This window comes from Phacochoerus africanus, chromosome 11 (genome assembly GCF_016906955.1).
Source record: "Phacochoerus africanus isolate WHEZ1 chromosome 11, ROS_Pafr_v1, whole genome shotgun sequence".
NCBI lineage: Eukaryota > Metazoa > Chordata > Mammalia > Artiodactyla > Suidae > Phacochoerus > Phacochoerus africanus.
Genome location: NC_062554.1, coordinates 64,160,761 through 64,184,941, shown reverse-complemented (window position 1 = coordinate 64,184,941; position 24,181 = coordinate 64,160,761). Strand labels below are relative to the sequence as shown.

Here is a 24,181-nt window from a genome sequence, read left to right as displayed (position 1 = left end):
CCATTTTTACTCCTCCAGCCCTAGGGCCTTCCCCATGGTGACCAGGACAGGCTTTCCAGGGTCTATGTCCTCCTTCCTGGCATTGCTCTTTGGGGACCTGCCCTGTGCATGGCAGCCACTAAATGCCAGTAAGTGTTTTGCCCTTTTAGCTTTGACACAACATAAGCTCTCCTGAAATTGCCCAAAACTACCTCAAGGGGGCGGTATCATCCCCATTGAAACCACTGGTAAGAAGACACCCCCACCTCTACCCCTACCATGCCACCATGAAGGGGCTCCATCTCCAGGACTTTAGGCTACAGACAAACCCCTCAGGGCCCAACTCTGGTACCCAGGGCTGTCATCCGAGAATCCGGGCAAGAGGGCCCAGTTTCAGGAGAGTTCGGTTCTGAGCTCCCAGGTGGGCTCCATGGCTGGCAGGGGAGGTAGTCCTAGCTGCTATTTAATACATCCGCAGGAGCAGTTTAAAAACCACAGTTAAGAGGAGTCTTTCATATAATGGTATTTTACAATAGTCTAATAATAGTAATATTAACAATAGTAATTACATTATACTGAAGAGTAATAACCGTGGCTCATTAAGTATTTACTAGGGGCCAGGTACCTGGTTCTAAGCACTTCACCTGGATTTACTAATTCTCATTATACCTCTATGCGATAGGTACTATTATTACCCAAGAAACGGAGACACAGGAAGGTAAATAAAACGTCATAGAGCTAGATGAAGCCCAGTGCACTGATTTTATAGCCTAAGCTTTTAACCTACCAGTGGTTTCAATGGGGATGATACCGCCCCCTTGAGGTAGTTTTGGAAATTTTCAGGGGAGTTTAAGCTGTGGTAATGCTAAGGGGGCAAAACTCTCACTGGCATTTAGAGGCTGCAATGCACAGGGCAGATTTCCAAAATCACTAATTGCCTTCTGTCCAACATGCCTTTAAAACGTACAGCTAAACTCACTACCATTATAAGTCAGTCATATTGCAATTCATAAAACAGTCCTACAAAGGTTTTGGAAGTTTCTAAGTTTTTTTAAAAAAAATAAGTTTTATGAATAACTCAGGAAGTTAGGAGATAGTCATTATGGAGACGGCAGTAAGTGGAATAAAGACTCTGAGTATTGGAGTTCCTGTTGTGTCTCAGTGGGTTAAGAACCCAAAACAGTGCCCTGGAGGATGCGAGTTCGATCCCTGGCCTCGATCAGTGGGTTAAGGATCTGGGTTGCCGCAAGTTGCAGCGTACGTTGCAGGTGCAGCTTGGATTTGGCGTTGCTATGGTTGTGGCATAGGCCAGCAGCCGAAGCTCCAATTTGACCCCAAGCCCGGGAACTTCCAAATGCTGCAGGAGCATATCTAAAAAGAGAGAAAGAAAAAAAAGACCTTGACTCAAAATTGTTGAATCATTTACCCCATGCTTTGTTTACACAATGTAGTCTAACATTTCCACTACTGTATACTTGGTTCCAGTGCAGTAGGGCCTTTGCTGAATAAGCAAAGGGATTGACTGCAAACACAACATTAAAGCAAAGATAAATGCAAGGGAAATTCCAGGGATCTCCTTGTGTCTTCTTTTTTTTTTTTTTTTGTCTTTTTGCTATTTCTTGGGCCGCCCCTGCGGCATATGGAGGTTCCCAGGCTAGGGGTCGAATCGGAGCCATACCCACCGGCCTATGCCAGAGCCACAGCAACTCGGGATCCGAGCCACGTCTGCAACCTACACCACAGCTCACGGCAACGCCGGCTCCTTAACCCACTGAGCAAGGGCAGGGACCAAACCCGCAACCTCATGGTTCCTAGTCGGATTCGTTAACCACTGCGCCACGACGGGAACTCCTCCTTGTGTCTTCTTAATAAATATATTTAGAAATTATTTCATATTATTGCCTACTTTATATTTTTTAAGTTTTTACATCCCAAGGATGAACACCTGTGTTGTAAGAGTTATATATGGAAATATACTGGGGAATTCCCTGCTGTTTTTCTTTTTTTCTGTGACACCATCCCAGGGATCCACATTCAATTGTTCTAAAAACTTTATATCACTACTTCTCTTTCCAGCCCATCCTCTATTCCTCCATTGCCTATTGGAAATATATGATCTTCAAGGCCTTTTGAAATCCCACAGGGAGTTCCCTGGTGGTCTAGCAGAAAGGATTTGATGCTTTTACTTCTACAGCCCAGGTTCAATCCCTGGCTGGGAACTGAGGTTCCCACATCAAGCCAAATGAAAGAGAAAGAAAGAAATGCTATAGAATGAATATTGAATGCAATGAATATTTCAAAATATTCTTCTACAGCCCAGGTTCAATCCCTGGCTGGGAACTGAGGTTCCCACATCAAGCCAAATGAAAGAGAAAGAAAGAAATGCTATAGAATGAATATTGAATGCAATGGCATTTCAAAATACAAATCTGTGTGTCTTTGATGTGTTACCACTACCCCATTCCAGACCATAACATGGGAAGCTACATTAATTATTATTATTATTATTATTGTCTTTTTTAGGTTCGCACCCACAGCATATGTAGGTTCCCAGGCTAGGGGTCTAATCAGAGCTGTTGCTTCTGGCCTATGTCAGAGCCACAGCAATGCCAGATTGGAGTTGCGTCTGCAACCTTCACCACAGCTCGTGGCAACACTGGATCCTTAACCCACTGATCAAGGCCAGGGATCAAACCTGCAACCTCATGGTTCCTAGTTGGATTGTTTCTGCTACACCACGATGGGAACTCCGGGAAGCTACTTTAATAACACATACATCAGGAGTTCCCATCGTGGCACAGTGGTTAACGAATCTGACTAGGAACCATGAGGTTGTGGGTTCGATCTCTGGCCTTGATCAGTGGGTTAAAGATCTGGCATTGCTGTGACTGGCAGCTACAGCTCGGATTGGACCCCTAGCTTGGGAACCTCCATATGCCACAGGTGCAGGCCTAGAAAAGTCAAACAGACAAAAAAAAAAAATATATATATATATATATACATACACACATATATATATATCAAACCCAGTTTATTTATTTATTTATTTATTTAGGCTTCACATCATGTTCCCTCACTGTCTCCACTTTGCCATCTCTAACTTGTTTTGTTATCTCTACTTCACTGAAGTTTATTTCCCTCTTTCTCTTTTTTTGTGCAAGTACATCTGGTCTGTTATTACTTATCTAACACCAGGTTTTATTCTAGTGTTCATTCCCTCCTCTTTCATTTTCTTGTGTGGAGAGAGGGGTTATTTGGGTGGGGTTTTTTGGGGGGGTGTGGTATATCATGACCCTAGTCTTATATTTCTCTTTCTCTTTTTTTTTTTTTCAGGGCCACACCCTCACACATGGAAGATCCTGGGTTAGTGGTCATATTGGAGCTGCAGCTGCTGGCCACAGCTACAGCCACAGCCACAGCAACTTGGGATCCAACCTGTGTCTGCAACATACACCATGGTTTATGGCAACACAGGATCCTTAACTCACTGATCAAAGCCAGGGATTGAATCCTCGTCCTCATGGGTACCAGTCAGGTTGGTTACCACTGAGCCACCTTGGGAAGTTCTTCTATTTCTCTTAAGTTCAAACTTATTACAAGTAGGTGCAAGCAATCTGCCTACTTTATTTATGCCTTCTGGTAAGTCTTTCCTGAACACTTATATATTGAGAGACATTGTGTTTTATTATAATTTTTTCTTCTTTATTATAATTAGATTTAAGTTATTTTGAAATGGTGTATGTAGATGGGTCATATTATCTATGAATTGCACTGCAGGATAGGGGGGATGTTACAGAGAGGGTGCTGGCTCTAGCGGGCTTGACGTTGGGAACTGTCCAGCCTCTCTTTTTTCAGGCCCACGGAGGGAGGAAAGGATGCAGCCACGTCTACACAGCAGGTAGGTGGGCCAGAACCAAGCTTCCTGAATCATTGTCCAGCCCTACCGTAAGCGTAAATTCATCTTTCATATTCCTTTAGCTCAACGTCACAGTCCAAAGCTGGACACCACTGGGGGAAAGGACGTGGAACTCCCTTGGGACCTTTTTTGCCCTAGATGAAACTGAGCCTGGCTCTCCCTTAAGGCTATCAGGAACAGGTTTTAGTCAGTTCTTTCGCCCTCTAGCGTCTAGCATGGGTACCAACAGAAAGCGAGCAAACTGCTTACAAGATGAATTTAGTAGTTTTCCAAAGAGAAACCGATCCCAACTCTTCCCCCACTTTCTACCAAACCATGTAAGGAATTCAGGTGCCCCTAGACCCCAGTTCTTCCACAAACAGCCCAAGTTTTGCGAAAGAGATGGAAACAACTGAACTCGACCTCAGGGCGTGGGGAGAAGGAGATAAAAGGGTCGGGTGGGCGGGGCCTTCTCCCTGTGGGCGGAGCGCATGGGAGGGAGCTTTGGTCTCTGGGAAGAACCAGGAGCAAAGGAGGGTGTGACTTCAAGCAGCTGTGTGTGTGTGTGTGTGTGTGTGTGTGTGTGTGTGTGTGTGTGTGTGTAGAGTTAATGATTTACCAGAGGCCCATTTCACAACTTGCCAAGGGTCAGCTTCCCTTGAGCATGTACAAGTTCGGTCCTCTCTGCTCCTCGCCCCTTGCCAGCTTCCACCAGGGAGGTCCCCCAGGCAGCCTGCAGCATGATCTCCATCACCGAATGGCAGAGTGAGTGTGAGGGGCCGGTGCTGTAGAGGCGGCTGGCCTGGAACTGGGAATCCAGGCTGCAGTGGGTGGAAAGCAGCCCCGCCCAGCAGGGACCTTTCTCTGGGGAACCGGGAAGGCGACCTCTGGAGCCCGTGGCTGGGAGCTGCTGTGTTGGCATCCTCCAGGCAGGCAGCAGGGCCAGGGCGGGGTGTGGCTCCCTGCCTTCCACAAGGTGGGGATGGGGCTTGATCAGGACCCCCAGGTAGCCAGAGGCTGGTTTCTATTCAAGCACTCAAGCTGGAACCCATTCAGGGTTCTTAAACCTGGGATACTGCAAAGGCAGACCTGGTAGATTCTCTGTCTATTTAGACATCTTTCCCCCACAAACTCTTAGGGTCTTCTGTGACCCTGGGCCCCTTCTTATCAGAAACTAAACCCAAATCCCCTCCATAAATCACTATGTTGTTACCCCTAAGTATCTTTCCCCTCAGGAGAGAGGGCAGGGCAGTCCCCAGGTCCAGTTGAGAACTATAGCTCCGTGAGTTTCATTTGGGTGAGTTACTTAAAGCCAGTGTCTCATCTGTGAACCAGGGATACTGTTCGTTCGTTCACTGAACAAATGTGTCTCCTCTGTTGGGCACAGAGTATACAACAGTGAGGGGAACAGACATATTCCCTGCTTATGTTCCAGAATGAGGCAACAGGTAATGAGCAGATAAAGACGTCAGTATGTAGTACGTCAGATGGTGATATGTCCTCTGGACAAAAATAAAACAAGTTGAGGAGGCTTGGGAGTGCGGGCTAGGAGAGATTTTGTTTAGAGTGGTAGGGAAACGCTTCCCTGGGAAGGTATTCTTCTACGGAGACCCATAGGAAGTGAGGAGGCAAAGCCATGCAGCTCTCTGGAGGGGGCAATGTTCTAGGAAGAGGGGACAGCCAGTGCAAAGGCCCTGGGGCATTAGCAGACCTGATGTGTTTGAAGAACAAGGAGGCTGGTGTGGCTGGAGCAAAGTGAGGAAGGGGGAGATTAGTAGGTAGGTTAGTCAGGGAGGTCATGGAGAGGCCAGGCTGTCTAAGAATTTTGGTTTTACCTTCATCAGATGGGGAACCATTGGAGGGTTTTGTGCAGAGGACTGATGTGATCCACTTATGTTTTTAAAAAGTCACTCTGGATGCTGGATTGAGAATAGACAGACTGTAGAGGGGTGGGGTCAGCAACAGAGAGACTGGTTTGGAGGCAAGAGATGGTGAAGGAGACCGGTTCTGAGGGGAGAGGCGATGATGGAAGAGACGCAGGGTGGTAGCAGCAGACTGGTGGGAAGTAGTCAATGCTGGACCTACGCTAAGGAGATTTCTGAGAGGATTGACAGATGGACTGGATGGGAGATGTGAGAGAAGGAAGTCCAGAATGCCTCCAGTATGTTCAGCCTGTGCAGTCGGAAGGGCTGGGTAGGGGGAAAGCAGGAGTTGGGTTTTAGATGTGTTGAGTTTGATGTCAAGCAGTAGTCGGGTATGTGAGTCTCTAATGGAGAGAGACATTTGGGAGTTGCCAGCATAGAGGTGGCATTTTAAACCCGAAGGTCCCAGGAGTTCCTATGGTTCAGTAGTTAACGCATCCGACTAGGATCCATGAGGTTGCAGGTTCGATCCCTGGCCTTGCTCAGTGGATCAAGGATCCGGCGTTACCGTGAATTGTGGTGTAGGTCACAGACGTGGCTCTGATCCTGTGTTGCTGTAGCTCTGGCGTAGGCCAGCAGCTACAGCTCCAATTAGACCCCTAGCCTGGGAACCTCCATATGCCGCAGGAGCGGCCCTAGAAAAGGCAAAAAGACAAAAACAAAACAAAACAAACAAACAAAAAAAAACCAGAAGGTCCCCTGGATACCGATTCTTAGCCTCCCCACTACTGACATTTGGGGGCAGGATAGTTCTTTGTTGTGGGGTCTGTCCTGTCCATTACAGGATTTTACCACAATCTCTGGCCTCTGCCCACTAGATGGCAGTAGCACTCTCTCACTTCCACTTGTGAAACAAAATCTCTTCAGATGTCACTAAATGTCCTTGGGGGAACAAAATCACCACCTCCCCCACCCTACCCCCAGTTGAGAACCACTGACCTGAGGGGAAAGAAATATAGAAAGAGAAGAGGACTGAGGGCTGAGCCCAGTGGCGAGCCCAGTAGCAAGCCTTCGTTTTATTAAACCAACATGTGTTTAAGTCCTAAGCAGAATGTGCGAAGTCCTGCAAGAGAGAGAAATGAGGCAACCAGCTTAAGTCAGGAAACACAGTGGATCAGATTTCCCTGAGAAACTGACATCTGCCTTGAGATCTGAAGGAGAGTGTGTTAGGCAGGAAACAAGTGGGTAGAAACAGCATGTGCAAAGGCCCTGAGGCAAGAAGGCTCACCATGGAAACGGTGATGTGGTTGGGGTATGGCAGGTATGGGCGATAAGGGTGGGAGATGAAACTGGACAAGCAGTTCTAAGCCCCATCATGTGGGGTCTGAAAGCCAAGGCAGGCATGGGAGGACTCTGTGTCGGTCTAAGCCATGGAAGATTCTAGGCAATGCTAATATGAGTGGATTACACGTTTTCCAAGATCCCTGACTGTGGTGAGGAGAAGGGATAAGAGGCTAGCAGGAATGAAGCAAGAGACTAACTGGGAAATGTTGCAGGAGTCCGGGAAGGAGATAATGGTGGCTTGGAATTAAGTGCTAAGAGTGGAGAGGAATGGGCAACTTTCAAGATGCATCTGGTACAGGAGGAATTAATACAACATTGTGAATCAACTATACTTTAAAAATTTTTCATGAGACATTTGGGAGGAAGAAGCCATAAAACTAAGCTGTGGATTGAATGAGGGAGGGAGATGGCAGGAACAGTGAGATAGACTCAGTGATGCCCCTTGGGCTTCTGCCTCGAGCTGCTGGGTGCATGGTGATGACATTTTTTTTGTTTGGGGAAAACCGAGTGAAGTGCATCTTTAAGGATGGAAAATCAATAGCTTAGTTTGGACCTGCTGAGTTTAAGACGCCTTGGACAGAGAAAGAGATATGCCAGGTAGGCAGCTGGATAAGAATTTGGAAGCTCAAAGAGAGGCATGGGCTAGAAAGACAAATATCAACAGTGTCAGCACACAAGAGATACTTAAAGCCGTGAAAATCCCTGTGAAACTAGAATGAGAAAGGAGGAGTTCCCATTGCGGCTCAGCAGGTTAAGAACCCCACTAGTATCCATGAGGATTCAGGTTCAATCCTTGGCCTCACTCAGTGGGTTAAGGATCTGGCATTGCTACGGTGTAGTTCATGGATGTGGCTCTGATTTGAAGTTGCTGTGGCTGTGGCATAGGCCGGCAGCTGCAGCTCCAATTGGATCCCTAGCCTAGGAACCTCCATATGCCCTGGGTGAGGCTCTAAAAAGTCAAAAAAAGAAGAGGGACTTCCCATTGTGGCGCAGCGGAAACAAATCCGACTAGGAACCATTTTCAGTGGGTTAAGGATCCGGCGCTGCTCTGAGCTGTGGTGTGGGTCTCTGACACAGCTCGGATCTGGCTTTGCTGTGGCTATGGGGTAGGCCGGCACCTCTAGATCCAATTAGACTCCTAGCCTGGAAACCTCCATGTGCCACGGGTGTGGCCCTAAAAAAAAAAAAAAAAAAAAAAAGACGTAAAGAACAGCAACAACAAAAGGTCAAAAAAGAAGGAAAAAAAAAAAAGAATGAGAAAAGAACTGAGCTGGAGCCCTGAGTAATTCAAACCCCCAAGAGGAAGAGAGGGAAATGGGAGCTGGCAAAGAAGACTGGGAAAGAGTGGCCAGGAGAGCGAGAAAAAAACAAGAATATGGTGTCACGGAATCCATGACAGGATATTTCAAGACGGGAGTGGCCAGCTGCTGATAGATGAGGTGTGACACCTGTCCTCTGCATTTGGGAAGGTGGATGTGACAGGAGGCCCAAGCAAGAGCAGTGGCTATGGAGGAGGTGAGGACAGAAGTGGACTGGACAGGGTTGGTTAAAGGCACTTTCTCTAGAGCCAGACTGCTGGGTTCACACCAGACTCCTGCCAGCTGCTGGCTGTGCACCCCTGGGCACAGGTCGAGACACTCCACTTATCCTCTCAGTGTTTCAGTTCTGTTTGTGAAATGGGGCTAATGGCATAGCTACTCATAGGTGGTTAGGGAAATTTAAACGAGCTAATACGTCTCAAGTGCTTAGACTGCCTGGCACCACGTGTTCATGAGTGATGGCTATTATTACTATTAATTACTGCTAATTTTGAAACAAGAAACAAGACATCTCTTCTCATTTCCTTCCTTCCTCTTCCTGAACAATTTCGATCTAAAGCCTTGAGGTGGAAGCAGGGCAGTGCCCGGGGCAGGTGTCAGAGCCCTAGCGGGTGGAGGGTTCACACTGGGGTTGGTCTGGAGCCAGAGCAGGGGGAGGGGGGCATCCTGGCTGGGTAGGGGTGGAAGCCAGAAGGTAGCTTGATGGTGGAGGGGCCTGCAGACTCCCCCTTAATGAAGTGCTTAAAGAAACATCATCAGGAGTTCTCATTGTAGCTCAGTGGAAATGAACCCAACGAGCATTGGTGAGGACACAGGTTCAATCCCTGGCCTCACTCAGTGGGTTAAAGATCCAGCGTTGCCGTGAGCAGTGGTGTAGGTTGCAGACACGTCTTGGATCTGGCATTGTTGTGGCTGTGGCATAGGCTGGGGACTACAGATCCGATTAGACCCCTAAACTGGGAACCTCCGTGTGCCGAGGATGTAGCCCTAAAAAGACAAAAAATTTAAAAAAATGAAGAAAGAAAAAAGAAACATGAGTAACAGGTCAACTTGAAATCGTGCATCACCTAGTAGATGGCATGAGAAGAACCCAGCGTTGCCTCTTGTTGATATTCTGCATAACCTGAATCTAGTCATGAGGAGACATCAGAAAACCCAAATAGAAGGACAACTGCAGGATAAACTGGCCTGAATTGTCAAAAGTGTCAAGGTCATGTCAAGGAGAGACTGTTGTTCCAAATGAACTAACCTGAAGAGACATGGCAACCAAATGACACATGCGATGGCTGTCAGTGATATTACTGAAACAACTGGTGAAACCGGAATGGGGTCTGAGGGTTGGATGATAGGAATGTATCAATCTTATGACTTTGATGGTTGTATCCCGGCTGAATGGGAGAATAAAGGAAACCACAGCCAGGTATTCAGGGGTGATGAGATAGCCGGTGGCAACTGCTTTCAAATGGTTCAGGAAAAAAATTCTTTGTACTGTCCTTGCAACTTTTCTGTCTATTTGATATTGATTTTAAAAAGAGAAGGGGAGTTCCCACTGTGGCTCAGAGGGTTACGAACCATGAGGACACGGATTCAATCCTTGGCCTTGCTCAGTGGGCTAAGGGTCTTGCATTGCTGTGAGCTGCAGTGAAGGTCAAAGACAGCTCAGATCCCACAGTGCCATGGCTGTGGTGTAGGCTGGCAGCTCCAGCTCTGATTTGACCCCTAGCCTGGGAACCTCCATATGCTGCAGGTGCAGCCCTAAAAACCAAAAACCAAAAACCAAAAACAAAAAGAGAGAGAAGAAGAGAGGAAGTGTGTGGTGTCTGAAATTCCCTTGCACAGCCTCAGGCCAGAGGGACTGCTTTCCTTGGCACTGTAGCTGCTTCCTGGAATAAGAAAAGCATTAAATCTGGCTTCAGTTAGTGCAAGATACAGAGTCGGGAGTTGGGGGGCAGCCTGGATCATCTTCTTCTTCTTCTTCTTCTTCTTTTTTTTTTTTTTTTGCTTTTTAGGGCCACACACGCGGCATATAGAGGTTCCCAGGTTAGGGGTCCAATCGGAGCTATAGCCACCGGCCTACACCACAGAGCCACAGCAATGCAGGATCTAAGCCATGTCTGCGACCGACACCACAGTTCATGGCAATGCCACCACAGCTCATGGCAACGCCAGATCCTTAACCTACTGAGCAAGGCCAGGGATCGAACCCACAACCTCACAGTTCCTAGTCAGATTCGTTTCCGCTGCGCCATGATGAGAACTCCCAGCCTGGCTCTTCTTGAGAGCTGCTCTGGAGCTGCAGTGTCCGGGCTGGTGTGCAAAGAGGGCCTCTGGGCTGCCATCAGCCTGGCGCTTCTCTGCGGTTTGGGGAGACCCCCCACCCTTCTCCCCAGGTGTCGCCCTGGAAAGCCAGGCCTCTCTGTTCCCTGAGACTCCCAGCTGTTCTTTGCTCCAGAGCCTGGAGTCCTGGATGACCTCCAGCTGGGGGAACTGCAGGCACTTGTGTCACTCCCGGTGGCATGCCCTGCCCCCCACCCTCTGCCATGCTTTCTGCCCCAAGCACTTCAGAAGGAGCCCTGGCTGGTAATTTGACTGAAATCCCTCAGCTACTCCACCAGTGAGAGGCAGAGGAAGGTCTGAGTCTTGTGTGTGAGAAACACCATTTCTGACCCTTTTCTATATAGTTTCATGTTCACGGAGCAGTTTCTCCACTGAACGCTGGAAACACTCAGGGTGGCTCATAAGAAGCAGCGGCTGCCTCCATTGCAGGAAAATTCTGGAAATGCACCAGCCTTTGAAAGGCCTTGCAGAACAAGTTGGAACACTAATCATCATGTAAGCCAGCCAATGACTGTTGCAGAAAAAAGTATAATATAGGAGAGAAGGCATGAAGTTTGAATTTGAGAAATGTATGCTATTTCTACAAAATGAGTAAGAGGCTGGACTTAAGTGTTTACAGGATGGGCATGTGGATATTTTAACAACAACAACAAAAAATGAAAACCCAATAAAATGTCCACGAGTTCCCACCGCGGCTCAATGATTAATGAACCTGACTAGTATCCATGAGGACTCGAGTTCAATCTTCCGGCCTTGCTCAGTGGGTTAGGGATCCGGCGTTGCCCTGAGCTGTGGTATAGGTCGCTCAGATCTTGCATTGTTGTGGCTGTGGCGTAGGCCAGCAGCTACAGCTCTGATTTAACCCCTAGCCTGTGAGCATCCATATACCTTGGGTGCAGCCATAAAAAGACCAAAAAAAAAAAAAAAAGAACAGAAAGCTGGGGACAGGGGTGGTTTAGAGAAGGAAGGAGACAGTGTGAAGAATTGTTCAGGAGGGCAAGCGTCCTAAGAAATAGGGCAGGTCACCTGGGCAGCTCCAAGACCCTTTGGAGGCTGGTGGCTGTGAATTTTCAGTGGTACCCTTCTGCCCTGGTATGCACTGGGCTCCCAACTGCAAGAGGACAGGGACAGAATAGGCAGAGCCATCCCCGATAGTGATCTAGATAACATAGCATTTGAAGGCAAGAGGAAACTGAAAACAGAAGGGGGGGGGGTAGCACTAGGTACCTCATAGAGCTGTTGTGAGGACAGGATGCCAGAGTGTATTGAGAAGACCAGCAGTTTCCAGGTGCTCAATATAGATGTGTGCCCATTCTTCCCTTCCCTTCCCACCTTGTTATTCTGAGGACACAGAAGCCATAACTCCTGGATGGAAAAAGAGCCACCCCATCCCCCACCCCAGAGGGCACCTGCTCAGTGGCAATGGTGGGAGCGGGGGTTCCAGGACCCAGCCTCTCCCAAAGCCCAACCCACACAACTTCCTTGCCTGTTGCAGAGATTGGTGTGGGCACCACCGGCTTCGGCATCTTCTTTATCCTCTTTGGGATGCTCCTGTACTTTGACTCCGTGCTCCTCGCCTTCGGAAATGTGAGTCCCCCAGCCCTGTAAACTTACCTGAGATCTCCGTTGCTGGCCAGGCAAGGGCAGCTGGGATGGATGGTGAGACCTGCTGGGCACAGAGAATCTGAGGACCTGGATTCTCCCACCAGGCTCTGGGCGAAGCCCTGGAGGTGCCAAGATGAGTCCATCACTGTCCCCCATCAGAAACCCATTTCCTAGGGACAGGAATGTTACATCAACACAAAAGGCAAGGACAGAGGTAAAATCTCTGTAAGAGAAACATCTGCTATGAAACGAGGTGCTTAAAGAGAAGAGAATATGCCAATAGGAGAAGAATGAAGAGGAACTTAGAAAAAACTGGATGTGGGTGGGTAAAGCACTTCCAGGTGGATGGAACAGCAAGAGAAAAGGTATGGAAGGAGTTCCCTTCATGGCTCATGGGTTAATGAACCTGACTAGGATCCATGAGGACATGGGTTCGATCCCTGGCCTTGCTCAGTAGGTTAGGATCCAGCATTACCGTGAGCTGTGGTGTGGGTCACAGATGCAGTTCGGTTTTGGCATTGCTGTGGCTGTGGTGCAGGCCGGCGGCTACAGCTCTGATTTGACCCCTAGCCTGGGAACCTCCATATGGAGCAGCCCTAGAAAGGAAGAAAGAGAGAGAGAGAGAGAGAGAGAAGAAGGAAGGAGGGGAGATCCCATCGTGGCGCAGTGGTTAACGAATCTGACTAGGAACCAAGAGGTTGCGGGTTCGGTCCCTGCCCTTGCTCAGTGGGTTAACGATCCGGCGTTGCCGTGAGCTGTGGTGTAGGTTGCAGACTCGGCTTGGATCCCGAGTTGCTGTGGCTCTGGCGTAGGCCCGTGGCTACAGCTCCGATTCAACCCCTAGCCTGGGAACCTCCATATGCCGCGGGAGCGGCCCAAGAAATAGCAACAACAACAACAACAACAATAACAACAACAAAAAGACAAAAAAAAAAAGGAAGGAGGGAAGGAAGGAAGAAAGAAAGAGGGAGGAAGGAGGGAAGGAAGGAAGAAAGAGAAATGACATCCTGTGTGAAGAAGCACTTGAGATCCAAGAAATTGGGTTGAAACACGCTAGAGGCCTTTGCAAGTCTCCCGGTTCCCCCCCCCCCCCGCCGCCCCCCCGCCGCCCCCACTTCCTCTGGGCATGGGTGTTTCTAACCTGTTCACGTTCCTCAAGGCTCTGGGAATTGTGCTCGTTGCTGGCTCACCCTCTCCCATGTTGTCCCTCCCGGAAGGGTTGACAAGCCCTGCCCCATGTCTGCTGCTTGGCGCCAGCCCCAGCCCCTCACTCCCGAGGGAGCTCACCCCTGTCTTGCTCCTCCGCAGCTGCTGTTCCTGACCGGCCTGTCCCTCATCATCGGCCTGAGGAAGACGTTTTCCTTCTTCTTCCAGAGGCACAAGCTCAAGGGGACCAGCTTCTTCCTGGGGGGTGTGCTAGTTGTGCTTCTGCGCTGGCCCCTCCTGGGCATGTGCCTGGAGACCTACGGCTTCTTTAGCCTCTTCAAGTGAGTGCAGCTCCGTTACCCCTGGATGGGCTCAGCGGGGCCTTTGAGCCGCTGAGATCAGGTCTGCACAGCTTGGGGCAGCATGACCAGTACTTACAGAACACTTTATCCTGCAAGAGATGGGGGCCTCGGAAGGGTGGAAACTGGGGAGGGGCTTCAGGCGGACACTCCCCCAACCGCAGGCTGAAAGATAAGTTGGAGGGATCAGCCCATCCATCAGCAAACATTGAGCACCTGCTGTGTACCTGTCACTGTACCTCTCACCAGGGTGTGTGAGGTGAAGAGTGGGGCTCTGAATAAAGTGGGCACGGTCTCTAACAGAGATCCAGGCCTGGAGCCCAGGAAACCTGCAGCAGGCGGCTCATATCCAGTCTAGGGAGGAGAAGACAGTAGCAAATAAGCATCCCCCACGCATTTCTTTGTGCAAAGCCTTATGATGTAGATATTATTTTTTTTGTCTTTTTTTTTTTTTGCTTTTTAGGCCAATACCCATGACATATGGAGGTTCCCAGGCTAGGGGTCGAATCAGAGCTACAGCTGCCAGCCTACCTCACAGCCACAGCAACATGGGATTTGAGCCATGTCTGTGACGTACACCATAGCTCACAGCAACACCAGATCCTTAACCCTCTGAGCAAAGCCAGGGATCAAACCTGCGACCTCAGGGTTCCTAGTTGGATTTGTTTCCACTGCACCATGACAGGAACTCCTATTTTATCTTTTTAGGGCCGCACCCACAGTATATGGAGGTTCTGAGGCTAGGGGTCGAATCGGAACTACAGCTGCTGGTCTACACCACAGCCCCAGCAACACCAGATCCAAGCCTCATCTGTGACCTACACCACAGCTCATGGCAAAACAGAATCCTTAACCCACTGAGTGAGACCAGGGGTTGAACCTGTGTCCTCGTGGATACTAGTCAGATTCGTTTACGCCAAGCCATGCCAAGAACTCTGATACTATTGTTATTGAACCCATTTTACAGCTGGAAACTGAGCCTCAGAGAGTTAAGGAATTTGCCCAAGTGCATACAGGTGCCAGTGAGGGGTAGATCCACTCAGAAATGGTAGGACCTTCATTCTTAACTGCTCCATTTGGCTGCCTCTCAAAAACCAGGGGTGCAGAACCATGCCTGCCCTCCAGTGCCCGGAGGCCTGCTCTGTTGGAAGCCAAAGCTGGAGTCTTTGGGGGGACCTCATCTTCCCCTCTGGGGCCATCACTGACCCCTCCCTCCACCTCTCCCCTCCTAGGGGCTTTTTCCCTATGGCCTTTGGCTTCCTGGGCAGCACCTCCAACATCCCCTTCCTGAGTGCGGTAAGTGGATTATGCTCATGGTTTGGTGGTGATGCCTTGAGGTGGGGGGAGCACATGGAGTCGGTCCACTGCCCCCAGAAGAGCACAGTAGACTCTATCCCATCTCCCCTTAAACCCCCTTCCCCAGGTTGGTGATCTCAGCTTCTCTTCTGCTCCCTGTACCATCTCCAGGTGTCAAGAGGAGATGAGATGAGGGGACCCATGAGCAGTTGTGCCTAAGGTGTGGCTGGAGAGAACAGTGGCTGTCCATAGCTCCCTGTTAGAGCCAAGGGGACAGAGACTTAGGGAGTCCAGGTGACCCAGCCAGCCAGTGCCAGATTTCTGGAGAGATGGCCGAGTCTGGGCCCCAGGCGTGGAGAGGATGTGTGACAGCCAACGATAGCAGGATAAGCAGGTGGCAGAGTCTGTCCTCTCCTTGGGGCAGGCATGGGGCAGTGGTCCCCAGCCCCTGCCCCTCCCTTTCTCTGAAGCACGTAACAGAACATAAGCTCTCTGAGAAGTTCAAGGAGGCCCTAAACCAGCATCTTGACATGCCTGCCAGCTGGGCACACCCCCGCAGCCCCCTCTCCATATCTGCACCTGGCTCTGCTCCTGGCTCTCAAGGCCAGCTTCTTAATAACCTAGATATTGAGTCTGCTCTCGACTCTTTGTCTGGAGTAATGATTCTTGGCTCCCACAGCTGTTCCGGAGGCTACAAGGCACCAGCTCAATGGTCTGAACAGCAAGAGATAAGCTCCTTGAATTTGGATCATCAGCAGAGGGGGCTGGAAAGGAAATGGGGGCCACCCCATCAGGCCCCCACCCCGCACTGACTCATGTCCCCGTCATACCTGGACCTCTCCAAGTCCAGAAGGAAGGATGGAGCTGAGTGACTGACCTCAACTCCCCACGTCAACTTAAGAGGCTGTTTAGGACTGTTGAGAGCAGAGATCCAGGGCCCCACGGAGAACAGCCTGGGCTGGGATCACATCCCACTCTGTATTTATCAGAGAAAAGGCAAAGATTAAATCCCCAAGCTGTGAATGTGCCTAAGAGTCTAAGTCAGTGTCTCTAGCCCATTAAGTCCAGTCCCTGACTCAGGGCAGGCCCACACATATCACTCCGTGTGACAAAGGGCAGGTCTGCTTTCATAAAAAGGCTTTCATTCTTACCCTGGTGTTCACTAGTCCTAATGAGTGAGATAAATGTGTGTGTGAGCCCCTGTTAGCAGTAGATATTAAATAACTGATTTTTTTTTGTCTTTTTGCCTTTTCTAGGGCCGCTTCCCACGGCATCTGGAGGTTCCCAGGCTAGGGGTCTAATCAGAGCTGTAGCCGCTGGCCTGCACCAGAGCCACAGCAATGCAGGATCTGAGCTGCATCTGTGACCTACACCACAGCTCACGACAACGCCGCATAGTTAACCCACTGAGCAAGGCCAGGGATTGAACCCACAACCTCATGGTTCCTAGTCGGGTTCGTTAACCACTGAGCCATGACGGGAACTCCATAAATAACTGATGGGTCTTAATCCGCATCCTGGTAGGAAGTTCTTCTCCACTACAAACTAGGTGGATGTCTGCAGCATCTGTATTGGGGTGGAGACATAGCCCCTACCTTCTGAGAGCCCATCTCTGTCCTGGGGAGCCCCTCACCCAAGGGCCCAAGAGAGACAGGAGTGCCCTGCCGTGCACGCACATAGCAAGTCTCTATGAGGGCCCCTGGGTCTCTATGTAGCAATGGAGCAGGTGCTGAGGGAAGGCCTGCACTGCTTCCAGTGAGGTTCACAGCAATTCCAAAACAGTGTGATCGAGGTGCCACGGGACATGACCGTGGGTGGGGCCACACCCCAGGCCACACTGCACCTGGAAGGCTCCTGTCCCCTCAGCACCTCCCAGGTATGTCCACCTTCTAGAGCTGCCGGTTTGCACAACTTTCTTAGCCAGCGGCTCACAGACCTGTCATGTTCCTCTCCAGACCCTGTTCTGAGCACGTGCTCAGGAACTGTTTGGGGAAAGAAGGGATGAAGGAAGGAAGAAAAAAAGTGACAATTCCCCCCTCCCAGCCCAGGAGCCACCGTCTAGTCTGAGACCCCAGCTGGCCAAGAGCTGGGAGCAGCACAGGGAGAAGGAGCACGCTGCCGCCCCCACTTCCCCCCACCCCACCCTCACCCTCTACTTCCTCCCACCTCCAACCCCCCGCCCCCACCCCCACCCCAACTCCCTACCTGCCCCCAACCCCCCAACTCCCCACCTGCCCCCAACCCCTCACCCCCACCTCCCCTGGGCAGATTGTGCTCCTTCCTCCCCTGTGTCCTGCTCATTTCACACTGGCTGTGTGGTGCCTCTTGTCTGGGAGGGAACATCACACACCCACACCACCACCCCCTCCTCAAATAATCCATTTCCGTATTGTTTGGGGCAGAATGGGTCTCTCGGTGGGTCTGGGGAGAAGTGGGTGAGGAGGCTGGAAATAACCGGTGGGCATCAGAAAGCCAGGCTTGGAAGGCTTCTGGAGGGGGAGGAAGAGGCTGATTTCAGTCCTGAGGACCTGGAGGCGGGCGTCAGCCCTCAAGAGCGGGAGTGCTCTTCTCTCCGAGGGGGTCAGAGGAGCGGGGAGGGTGACGCAGAGGGGGGCCTTTGCCTGGAGACGTCATCTGGCTTTTATAAAAGGGATGTGACCAAGGAGCTGGTGAGAGCAAGCCCAGGAGCCCAGCTCCCCTTCCTCCAAGTGGTCTCCCACCTAAGCAGTGTCATCACCTTGGAGACCTCAGGGACCTCGTGGAGCTCCTTCTGGGCCAGGACAAGGTAGGTACCCACAGCAGAGAGGGGTCTGGCCGGACCCAGGGAGGCACCCAAGGGGGAGCAGGAATTCAGTTCCAAGGCTGACAGACGTGTCCCAGGCAGGCAAAGGGGGTGCTGCTCTTCCCTGATGTCTGGGTTGGCCAGACTATTCTGGGATGTCTGGATAAATAGATGGACTTGTACTTTATGCAGCCAAGAACTGGGGAATCCTTTCTGTGAGAGAATTAAGTGCAGGGAAGAAGTCTCTGGCTGGGATGAGAGGCCCCAGAAGTTTTGGGAAGGAGCTGGGGAGTTCCTGGGGCTCACGGGGCTGGAACCAAAGAGCCCTGAGTTCCCCGAAGCCCCTCACCCCCACCCTGCACTAAAAGATGGGGTCACCCCAGAAGGGAGCTGCCGTACTGCAAAAGCTTTCCAACCAGGCCTGGAATTTCTGTCACTCACTACGTATAAAACCCTTAGGGCAGGGGCACCACAAAAATGCCCACTGCAGGACAGCCACTCATGGCCCCTTGGAAGCTGATGGTTCTTTTCCCAACATTTCAATTCTACTACATGTGTTAAAAGCCCTTGTGCTGGGCAGTGAACCCAGAGTTGGTGGAGGGTGTGTGTGTGTGTGTGTGTGTGTGTGTGTGTGTGTGTGTGTTAGGGACGAGTCTTGGGGGGGAAACTGAAGTACCGACATGGTGCACATGGTAAGTGCTCCTGTGATGGGTTGGGGAGGATGGAGTACAGGTGAGAGGAGTACAAAGAAGGAAACTTCTAATTGCACAGCCTGCCCACAGTCCCCTGTCCTCACTCACCAGCCTGTTTCTGAAGAGCAGCCCCAGTGCTCCATCCAAGAAACGAAAGTCACATATTCCCCTCCTGCTGGCTCATGGCTCACACTGATCCCTGCTCCCGGTGACAGGTGGCGGTGGGGGTGGGGCGGCGTGTGTCCCCTTCCCCAGGCTCATCGCTCTTCCTCTTCAGCAAAGCTCCACCCTCCTGGCAGGCCGGAGGGCCTGTGCTTCCCCCCACACCCAGGTCCAGCTCCCCTGCAGGGACCACTCTCCATAAACCTGGTCAACTTTTATTCATCTGTCTGACTTGTGCCCCGAAATTCAGCTCAAGTGCCATCCACTGCAGAACACCTGCCTGCACCTCCAGGTCAGGCTCCCATGGGCTCTGACATCCCTCACTTCCTACTACCCCACCTCCCATCCCCTATCCCCTCCTACCCCCCACCCCCACCCCACTGTCTTCCAAACCCCACCCCCATCACGTACTCAAGAGCCTCCAGCCTATCATTTACCATGTTATTTTAAGATGGTCTCATGTGTCAGTGTCCTGTGCTAGATCTCAGGGGAGGGCCTGGGGGACACACCTGTGCCTGAGCACACCTGTGCACCTGTAGCCCCTAGCGCAATGCCCAGTTGGTGCTCTGATCAGGAATGACCTCTGAACTAACCTGGATCCTATGCATCCATGGTCTGAAGCCACAGAAGAAATGGTTTTACACTCTTCTTTCCCTAATGGATTGATCCTTCCTCGATGCCACACCCTACCCTGGGCCTCAAGGCAGGTGCAGAAAGCCATGACCTGGGTTTCAGGGTATCACAGAGTCAAAGTCTGCAAGGATAAGTGACCGTCTGAGGGAGCAGTTGGTGGCCAGTCTGATCAAAACTCTTATTTTCTGCATGGAGCACTAAGACCCAGAGGAGGGGGTGGTGACCTGCTCTAGTCTCACAGAGGGAGAGGGCAGAGCTGGGGCCAGATTTGAGGCCTCCTGATCCCCCTCTTATGCTACCCCATGCCTGCATCCAGGTGGGAGCAGAGAGGGGGACAGAGAGTTGGGGCAAGATCAGAGGGACAGATGGGGCTGTGTAACCATTAGAAGCTGATGGGCAAAAATGATAGCCCCGCCCCCACTTGCCCCTTGACCACAGAGAGAGGCTCTAGCCTTTAGATCTGGTACCCACACCCTTTCTGCTCAGCCTGCTGCGTTGCTTGGCTCACCAGTGGTTTATCTTTAATTATGTTTGTTGGAAGATTTCAGGTGCCTGATGACTTTTTCAAAGAGGAATCAGCCTTGGGAGCTGGAAGAGCTGGGGGTGGGATGGGGTGAGAGGAAAAGGGGTGTGAGGGGGGTTCAGGGTACACAGCTGCCACCTCAACGGCCAAAATCATGATGTCAGTTAAATTCATATCCTCTCAGAGCCCATGGAGAATAGATTACAGAGACAATTGACCTGATACATCAGGGAAAGGTTTTTCTCTTTCCTGAATGACAGGCAGTAAGACAATTTAATGATAGTCTTCAAGGCTGTGAAGGGTTATGAGAGCAAGCAGGATGATTGCCTCTTCCTTTTTTCCAAGCTCAGCTTGGACTTCACTGTGCAAGTGGTCTCGGTCCCATTTCCATGCTGTGTCTACTCAGACTCCTGTAATTCAAAAGAATTAAATTCCTATTACAGCAGGGGGGAAACTGGGCCAGGTTCTGGAAGGCACATTCTAACGGGGAGAATGGAGCACAGAAAGTTGTGGACTGATGCAGAGCCCAGCATGGAGGGAAGACTCGTCTGCTCCCAGGTTCCAGAGAAAACACTGGGACCTCAGCATCCTCCATTCAGGAGACGTCCTTGCCCACTTCACTCCACCCCTCCCTGCTCACTGCAGGATTCTGAGATTCAGAATCCTGGCCATTTCCCAACCGCCAGGATGGCTGCCTCCTTCCTTCCCTCCTCCCCTCCTCCCCTCCCTCGATTCCTTCTGTCCTTCTTTCCTTCCTAACCTTACTGGCTTCTCTTCCTGCAGGAAGCCCTCCCTGACGATCCTCACCAAGCAAGGGCTCAGCTTGGACTTTACTGTGCGAGTGGTCTCAGTCCCATTTCCATGCTATTCAGACTCATCCCTCCACTGGGGGCCTCCTGGGGAAGGGGCTGTTCACCTCTTGTCTCTTGGCACCGGGATCTGCCCCAGCACCCAGCCCAGACTCGTACCTGACTGAATCCCTCTTCCCTTTCTCTGTCTTGGCCTCAGGTCACTGCCAGAACCTGCATCTTCTCACCAGGATGAATGCACTGGTTTTTTGGCAGCTGATGTTCTTTCTTTGGGCCACTTCCTTCAAGGAGACATTAGAAAAAGTGGCACCCATGGAGAATCCTAGATCTACAGGTATGAGGTGTCTGGAAGAAGGATGGGAGGGGACAGGTGAATTGTCACAAAATGAAAGGGACCGTATTTCTCAGATATGGCTAGTATGTGAATTTAATGCTATGTTTAATGGAAACCTAAGACTGGCTGGCACATGCAACACATTTTGGGGCCCCACTAACCTTGTAAGCAAGGGATGGCTTGCTGTTGTTATGGGCAACAGGGGGCTCCCCGAGGTTCAGGTGTTTCTTAATCACTGAGCCCCTTCATGGTTTTCTCTGCTCTCTGCCAACCATCTCTCTGCAGATCTGCTGGGAAGGAATTTACTATGCAAGCTTCTTTGATCAGTGACCTCAGTTTCTTTATGGGGAATTTGAAAAAAAAAAAAAGAAGAACCTAGACCAAAGGACAGACCCTTAATAATTTGTCAACCTTATGCATTCATTGCGGAACTGATGACCTGGAGAAACCAAGGCCCAAAGAGGCAAAGCAAGCTTCCCAAAGTCGCTCGGTCCAGTGCTGCAAAAACTCAGCAGGTGCTGGGCTCCTGAAATGCCCTCTATGGGGCATAAGCTAGGACAGGGTTCATTCCCCAAGTCAGGAGTCAAGGCGGTCCGCTTAGCCTCCAGGGACCTCAGTTCTTCTAGCTATGGAACTGGCAGCCTTCTCTCTATCACTGTGCCCGTAAGATTTCGAAGAGCAAAGAGGACATGGCCCTTTGCCAAGGGAGTCTTCTCTCCTGGGATCAGGTGTTCTTTCTGGGTGAGGGAGAACACCCCGGGAAATAACCTTACCACTGCCCTGGGGACACTGAGCTCTTGCCTCTTTCTGGCAAAAGGTTTTAGGTGAGGCTAAAAACAACAGCTTAAGCGGTGATCCTACTGCTGAGATGGTGGCTGTCTCTGGAAAGGACACCATCGTCCCTCCCATCTCAGCCTGACCCCAGGCGAGGTGGGAGGGCCCTCCTAGGAAGATTATCACTTTGCAGACCATGCCCACACTCCTCCAAAGTATGCCAGGGCATCCGAGAGCAAGGCTCCAAGCTAGCTACCCACCTGTACATGCCCACTCACACCCCAGACCTCATTTCCCACTGACCTCTTAGAACAATTGGCTGAGGTCGTTGTCTCCTCAGAGCTAGTCACACTATTTCACTGCCAAAAATTAGAGTTAACTTAATGAGCCTTGTATATGAAGTGCCTTAAAATTAGCCTCATTAACCCTCAGTATGAAGGGGAGAGATTATACCCCGAGTGGGAGAGGTGAGCTGGTTAAGTTGACCCAGAAATTTCTTGTTCTTCATTGAAAAGTTGATTAGGGGAGTCACACGTGTTGGGGGTGTAGGGGCACAATAGTCTTAGCTTCACTCTCTTGATTTCTGTAACTGCAAGCCTTTCATTAACTTTCATATATTGAACAACATTTTTGAGGCCCTGCTATGTGCAAAGCACTGTTTTCAAGACTCTGAGAAACTCAGAGATGAATGAACATGGCCCCAACCCCCACAAGGAGCTCAAGGTCTAGTGGGAAGCTGGTGTGGATCTGGGGCAGGTGGCCAGCCAATGAGCCAAGAAAAGAATGTAAAGCTGGAGTTCCCGTCGTGGCGCAGTGGTTAACGAATCCGACTAGGAACCATGAGGTTGCGGGTTCGGTCCCTGCCCTTGCTCAGTGGGTTAACGATCCGGCGTTGCCGTGAGCTGTGGTGTAGGTTGCAGACGCGGCTCGGATCCCGCGTTGCTGTGGCTCTGGCGTAGGCCGGTGGCTACAGCTCCGATTCAACCCCTAGCCTGGGAACCTCCATATGCTGCGGGAGCGGCCCAAGGAATAGCAACAACAACAACAAAAAAGACAAAAAAAAAAAAGAATGTAAAGCTGAGTGTCCAGTATACACTTTAGTTTTATTTCCAAGCTCTACCCTGTTTGCTTCCTAAAACAAAGTAATTTATTACAAAAGATACTTCAGATAATTCTGGAAAACATAAAAAATCAAAGCTTTGTCGGAGTTCCTGTCGTGGCTCAGTGGCTAACGAATCTGACTAGGAACCATGAGGTGGCAGGTTCGATCCCCGACCTCGCTCAGTGGGTTAAGGATCCGGTGTTGTGGTGTAGGTGGCAGACGCGGCTCGGATCTGGCGTTGCTGTACTCTGGCAGACACTGGTGGCTACAGCTCCCGATTAGGACCCCCTCCCCCCCAAGCTGGGAACCTCCATATACCGCGGGTGCCGCCCTAGAAAAGACACAAGAAAAATAGACGACCAAAAAAAAAAGCTCTGTGGAAGGAGGAAGGAACAAATGGCCTAACCACCCAAGTTAAGATGCTGGTGGTGCCTGGCAAGGAGGTCTGAGCTTCCCAGGGACAAAAGGAACAAAAGGGAAGCAGAGGATGGGGGGATGAGCAAACGGTCCAGAGCCGTCTTTCCCAGGCGGCAGGCCTCACAGCAGCCTCTCCTTGCGACTTTGTCCTAGGCCCGCGGCCCATTCCGCCGCCGCTCCAGGCTCCCTGGGAGCAGGGCCCGCGGTGTGCGGAAAGAAAGCCCGCTGCCGCCGAGGCGAACCCTCGGGGGACCTCATCGTGCCAGCCTCCCGAGAGCTCCTCGGGGCCCCAGCGGCCAGACCTGTGCGCCCCCCGCAGCCGCCTGATCCCTGCCCCGCGGGGCGCGGTGTTAGTGCAGCGGGAGAAGGACCTGTCCGCCTACAACTGGAACTCCTTCGGCCTGCGCTACGGCAAGCGGCAGGCGGCGCCGCCCGGGAGCCGCAACCGAGGCGCCGGGCGAGGCTGAGACCTTCAAACCCGGGAGGCGGGTCCAAGCATGGGGGCGGGGCGGGGGCGGGGAAGTGGGAGGCGCTTGGAATTTCAGCCTGAAACAATAAAGGAAGTGCAGTGCGACTCACCCCACCTGTGATCTGTGGCTCATTTTTGCTAGCGGCGTGGATGAGACTGCTCCCCTTCTCTCTCAACTGGACTTTTAGCTGGTTTTAAGTGTTGTCAAAGCCAATGCTTTTCAAACTAGTGGTGAAAATTTGGGTTGTTTTTTTCCCTAATCTGGGGCAGATCAATACTGCTAGTCACACACGCACAAAATGAATCTGAAAAAGACTGAAAAATTTTAAAGTAACTTAAGCC

The 24,181-nt window shown here is 50.9% G+C and overlaps 2 protein-coding genes across 2 annotated transcripts; both read left to right on the top strand.

Moving 5' to 3' along the window:
* Window positions 1–4,110: 4,110 nt before the first annotated feature.
* Window positions 4,111–16,273, top strand: GOLT1A (golgi transport 1A). The gene is made up of 6 exons (XM_047754384.1): window positions 4,111–4,114; window positions 4,538–4,639; window positions 12,232–12,323; window positions 13,650–13,828; window positions 15,079–15,142; window positions 15,822–16,273. The coding sequence occupies exons 1-6, from the start codon at window positions 4,111–4,113 to the stop codon at window positions 15,858–15,860; spliced, it is 480 nt and encodes a 159-aa protein (XP_047610340.1). The 3' UTR covers window positions 15,861–16,273.
* A 1,385-nt stretch (window positions 16,274–17,658) lies between these two features.
* On the top strand, window positions 17,659–23,949 carry KISS1 (KiSS-1 metastasis suppressor). The gene is made up of 3 exons (XM_047753065.1): window positions 17,659–17,927; window positions 20,943–21,077; window positions 23,524–23,949. The coding sequence occupies exons 2-3, from the start codon at window positions 20,975–20,977 to the stop codon at window positions 23,835–23,837; spliced, it is 417 nt and encodes a 138-aa protein (XP_047609021.1). The 5' UTR covers window positions 17,659–17,927; window positions 20,943–20,974; the 3' UTR covers window positions 23,838–23,949.
* The last annotated feature ends 232 nt before the right edge of the window (window positions 23,950–24,181 follow it).

Coding starts and splice junctions, on each gene's coding strand:
- GOLT1A (XM_047754384.1), top strand. Junction 12,324..13,649: donor TGCTCCTCGCCTTCGGAAAT/GTGAGTCCCCCA, acceptor GCTCCTCCGCAG/CTGCTGTTCCTGACCGGCCT. Junction 15,143..15,821: donor ACATCCCCTTCCTGAGTGCG/GTAAGTGGATTA, acceptor TGGCTCCCACAG/CTGTTCCGGAGGCTACAAGG.
- KISS1 (XM_047753065.1), top strand. CDS start 20,975: ATGAATGCACTGGTTTTTTGGCAGCTGATGTTCTTTCTTTGGGCCACT. Junction 21,078..23,523: donor GGAGAATCCTAGATCTACAG/GTATGAGGTGTC, acceptor ACTTTGTCCTAG/GCCCGCGGCCCATTCCGCCG.